The sequence below is a fragment of the Ipomoea triloba genome, chromosome 4 (assembly GCF_003576645.1).
Source record: "Ipomoea triloba cultivar NCNSP0323 chromosome 4, ASM357664v1".
NCBI classification, from domain to species: Eukaryota; Viridiplantae; Streptophyta; class Magnoliopsida; order Solanales; family Convolvulaceae; genus Ipomoea; species Ipomoea triloba.
The window spans coordinates 8092440-8096920 of record NC_044919.1 but is presented as its reverse complement, the minus strand read 5'-3'; the positions used below and the strand labels follow the sequence as shown (position 1 = coordinate 8096920).

Below are 4481 nucleotides of genomic sequence, written 5' to 3'. Positions count from 1 at the left end.
CTCACCACAACCTAGTTATTCCAACTAGGGGAAGCAGATCTAGGACCTTTAGTGTGCACACCCCTTGTCGGGATTCCAAGCCCGCAGGTTAGTCACTAGCTCTAGTAACCCTGGATATGTTTCTACAAGGTTACTCAAGTGGTTAACACCAATCATTTTGGGGCCCAATGTTTGTAATTCCATTATGAATGTTAAAAAGGAATATCCTCCAACTTCACACCGTGATTTCATTTTGTCTCATTCTTTACTTTCTCGCTTTATGCATTTTGAACAATATAGGTCTACCTTTGTATATATATATATATAAGGTTGTAAACACATATACATGTCTACTACATATATTCATCACAACATAATCGTATACTAGTTACCTCATATAATCATCCACATATCTACATATATTCATCATATACCACAATCACACCAATCTTTCATCTACTAAAATCTTTATATCCATACTTTATCAAGAAATTCATGAATATCATGGTGGAAAAAGGTTTTGGTGGACATAAAGATTACCTTATCTTCTTGAAAATGTTACTAACTTCCTCTAGACGCTCACTCTTCCACTTCCTTTGGTTCTTCACCGTAAGTTTTCATAAACATTTTCACTTGCCCAAAGGCTTTTCAAACGTAGTTCAAGTACGAGCAAAATTTGGAAGAAAACAAAGTTGAGAAAATACTGAACACAAGCTGGTCACTCATCGGATACTTATATATTTCTACTAACACTACATATATCCATTCCCAATACTTATTCCTTATCATGAATCTCAGTTCCTCTTACAATCCAATCATCATCGGTGATCCATAATCATGGTTCCACCATTAATTAATAATAGATAGTTGTCCTTGTCACTATCGTCATCAACAACTTTCACTATCATCAACACCATTATAACTTAAGGAAATCACACATCTATAAACAACACTTAGTCACCCATAATCCAACAATGAACCTTAATCATTCTTAAGCATTAATTATTGTCATTAGTAACTACTAACCTTGTAATCCATCATCGACAACAAGTCAACAACATTATAACATCATTATCAAGTCATCGAAAGCATTAACACCATTATTAACCATAATCCATAATTATCCATTAATCTAAACCATTAATTCATAATCACCGATTCATAACTCATGTACCATAATTATAGCATTATATATCACCACCATAATTATAATTCAACATCTTAGCTCAACAACATAATGACATCACCATTATCAATAACGTTATCCATCATTCCATCATCCTCATTTAATTCCATCATTAATCCAATCTTTAATCATAATCCTTATAAGCTCATAATCTTCATAACTTTCCTTACTTAGTAATAAGAATAATAGTTCCTAATCACCATTATTAATAATCACCACCCTTAACCATAATTCATAATTGATTTCAAACCTTAAATCACTAAACCATAACTCATCATTAGACCACAATTTCTCACATTCAACAACTTACCCATCTATAATTAACATAAACCTTTAGTCATTAGTCCAACATTATCCTCATCACTAGGCTTCAACGTGAACCAAATCACCAATCTATATCATATTCTTAGCATCCTCTCATTACTCAATAATCACCATAATTAATCCTTAAGTACTCTTAATCATTACCTTAATCCGCCATCATTAATTAACAAAATTCATTAAACAACCCATGATACTCATTCATCCTGAATCTATAATCATTCTCATAACCTCTTAGGTTCATTACAACCCCATCATCTAAACATCAATAATAATAATCAAAGCTTATACAATTTGATCTTACTCCCGAACCTACTGGACTCCACTGGACGCGCGTCCAGGGCCGCGTCCAACACGTTCCGCCTATTCTGGACAGTAATTCAGCTTGGCGCAGTCCAAAAGATTGAGCCGGTAAAAATAGTTCCCGAACTCTTTTTCACTTGAAATTTTTATGGTAGAACCCCAACTCATAGTACTTGATGTCCATAAAAAGTTTTGGTCACCTAGGTTCACGAATTAACACAGAAAATTCCATCTTTGCCCTTGGCAGTGTGCTGTCCGGAATTTTCTTCTCTCTGGACCAGTTTTGGAGAAAAATTCGAAAACCATACTTCCACTACTCCGATCATTATGAAATTTTATAGGCAGCTTCTAAACTTATGGAACTACCTCTCTAAAAAAAATTGGATCAAAATACCTTACCAATTTTTCCCTGAAATTCTCGGAAGTCACTGCCAGAGACTAGCTTAATTTCTTGTCAATATTTTCACAAGTATAAGCCTATATGGGCATAAATACAACATATACAAGCATATCCAAGCTATGAACATGTATACAAAAATATTCCCAAAGCTCCAAAACACCATGTTTCAACCAAATAATCAATTATCTAATTTCAAGTGACTAAACCAACTTAAGGGAATTCCTTACCTCAACCGGGTTACTAGTCCTCGTAGAAGACTTTTGGAGTTGATTTCCCCAATTTCACCTTAAAACCCTATGATTCCACCAACAACATAACACAACATACAAGAAATCTTAACTTAGATTCAAGCTCTAGGAAGGATTATAAAGCTTTCTACCGAATAAAATTGAAGTCTTACCGAACAAAGATGATCTTGATGTGGAAAACCCTAGTTGTTGAAGCTTGAACTCAAGAATGAAGATGAAATATTCTCTCTTGTTTTCCTCTTGGAAATTTCGAATTTTTGAGGGGAAAATGGATAAAATTGAAGACTTAAGCTAGTTATATCATCTCTAAAATGATATAATAATAATACATGGTGAAAATTAGTGACATGTGTCACTTTCTAGTGGTAAGTAGAATAAATATCTTAGCTTATACTGACCGGGATTGAAACAGATGAATTCTCGGTAGAAAATAATCTAAATCCAAAAATTTTCGAAACCAAAAATTTATTCCAGTCTAAAACTCAAAATTGGGCTAGGTTCGGTACACCGCGAAATTCTGCGATGCTACGATCACAACAAATTTTCACCCTTATACTCCGTCCAATTTCAACTTAACTAAGCAGGAAGTTCATACTTAGTCCTAATATGCATAATCATCCATTTCCTAAGGAAATCCGAACTGAAAATTCGTCCTCAAAAATTTTACGGTTCTTGACCGGCACGAACGATCGCAACTTAATAACAACTATACTTCCTTATAAAAATTCCTTTGAAGCATCTGAAGATCATAACTTATGAATGTCAACGCCTTATGATAAAATAATAATGTTAGGAAAATACGGGGTATTACACCCTCAATATTTCAGGATGCTCAAATCTGTGTGAGAAACTGTGATAGATGTCAACGAACTGGGAACATCACTGGAAAAGACGAGATGCCGCAAAACTACATCCTGGCGTGCGAAATTTTTGATATATGGGGATTAGACTTTGCAGGACCATTTCTGGATTCCAAAGGTTTCAAATATATCCTTATCGCAGTGGATTATGTCTCCAAATGGGTCGAAGCAGAAGCACTTCGGAACAATGATGCAAGAAGTGTAACAAGATTTCTAAAGAGATTGTTCACAAGATTTGGAGTACCACGGATTGTGATTAGCGATAGGGGGACACACTTCCGGAATGTACCCATTCGGAGATTACTTCAAAAGCAAGGTATACAACATCGGGGAGGAATCCCGTATCATCCTCAGACTACCGGGCAAGTTGAGAATGCAAATAGAGATATCAAGGCCATATTGGAAAAGACAGTGGCTCGGCATAGAAAGGATTGTGTTGACAAGCTTAACGATGCATTATGGGCCTTCCGGACTGCTTATAAGACGCCGATAGGTACTACTCCATACAGATTGGTATATGGCAAGGCATGTCATCTCCTGGTTGAGATCGAACACAAGGCCTATTGGGCTATCAAAAAACTAAATGAAGATCTATTCATAGCGGGCTAAGAGCGAATGTTTCAGCTGAATGAATTGGAAGAATGGCGTTTGCTTGCCTATGAGACATCCAGATCCTACAAAGAGCGATCCAAATTTTACCACGACATGCATATCAGGTGTAACACCCCGAACCTACCTTCCCGTACATCCGAGGCGTTACCGCCACACCTAGAGAGAGAATTCTATCGTTCCTCTCGGGCTCTGTTAAGCAGGGTTCATTAATAGATGAAGCTTCATTAAGCAGGGTTCATAATTTTTTTTTCAAAATACATACATAGGAAGCCTCTCGGGCTCAAAATACCAACAGGGTTCGACCTAAAAGCACTGGTTATGCCTATCCATTACTACGGCTACAAAAATTTATGTACACCAAAAACAAATTCCCTAGAAACTCCCAAAGATCCAACGTCTAGTCAAGCCTGCGGTACACGGGGCCAGTGAACTCTCCCCAGACCAGGTGCCACTCCCCCTCATACCAAGTAATATGGTCCAAAAACCGAGAAGTGGTTATGACCATCGACCACTCCTCCCAAACATCCCGAGGGCTAGGGTCCCAAGGGTAGGGGTAGTGCACAATGAACTCT

General features: G+C 36.9%; 1 protein-coding gene across 1 annotated transcript in view; it reads left to right on the top strand.

Annotated features, from left to right (window-relative positions):
* Positions 1-3906, top strand: part of LOC116015737 (uncharacterized protein K02A2.6-like) — a 33385-nt gene extending 29479 nt beyond the window's left edge. Inside the window, exon 2 of the mRNA XM_031255909.1 lies at positions 3440-3906. Coding sequence (XP_031111769.1) covers positions 3440-3906 — 467 coding nt within the window. The remainder of the gene's footprint in view (positions 1-3439) is intronic.
* Positions 3907-4481: the final 575 nt, after the last annotated feature.